This window comes from Mesitornis unicolor, unplaced genomic scaffold (genome assembly GCF_000695765.1).
Source record: "Mesitornis unicolor isolate BGI_N332 unplaced genomic scaffold, ASM69576v1 scaffold44319, whole genome shotgun sequence".
NCBI classification, from domain to species: Eukaryota; Metazoa; Chordata; class Aves; order Mesitornithiformes; family Mesitornithidae; genus Mesitornis; species Mesitornis unicolor.
In genome coordinates, this window is record NW_010207392.1 from 18,620 (window position 1) to 18,882 (window position 263).

The 263-nt window shown below is 64.3% G+C and overlaps 1 protein-coding gene across 1 annotated transcript in view; it reads left to right on the plus strand.

Moving 5' to 3' along the window:
• IGF2BP2 (insulin-like growth factor 2 mRNA binding protein 2) overlaps positions 1-263 on the plus strand; it is a gene marked incomplete at both ends in the record, with an annotated part of 13,023 nt that overhangs the window by 11,509 nt on the left and 1,251 nt on the right. Inside the window, one exon of the mRNA XM_010192108.1 lies at positions 117-193. Within this exon, the coding sequence (XP_010190410.1) occupies positions 117-193 (77 nt within the window). The remainder of the gene's footprint in view (positions 1-116; positions 194-263) is intronic.

The window sequence follows — 263 nt, forward strand, 5'->3', positions numbered from 1 at the left end:
AGGGGGTGTGGGGCCAGTCCTGAGCTTCGTGCCTCGGTTTCCCCTTCCTGCTGCTGAGGGCAGTGAACGGGAGTCCTCAGGAAGCAATTTTACTTTATTCTCCCCCATCCCTCTGCAGATCGCCCCAGCAGAAGGTCCAGACGCCAGCGAGCGCATGGTCATCATCACGGGGCCGCCCGAGGCTCAGTTCAAGGTGTGCAGGGTCGGGGGGCTGTGGGTGGGGGGATGCTGGGGAGCGGCGTGAGAGCATCCCCCTGGCTGCA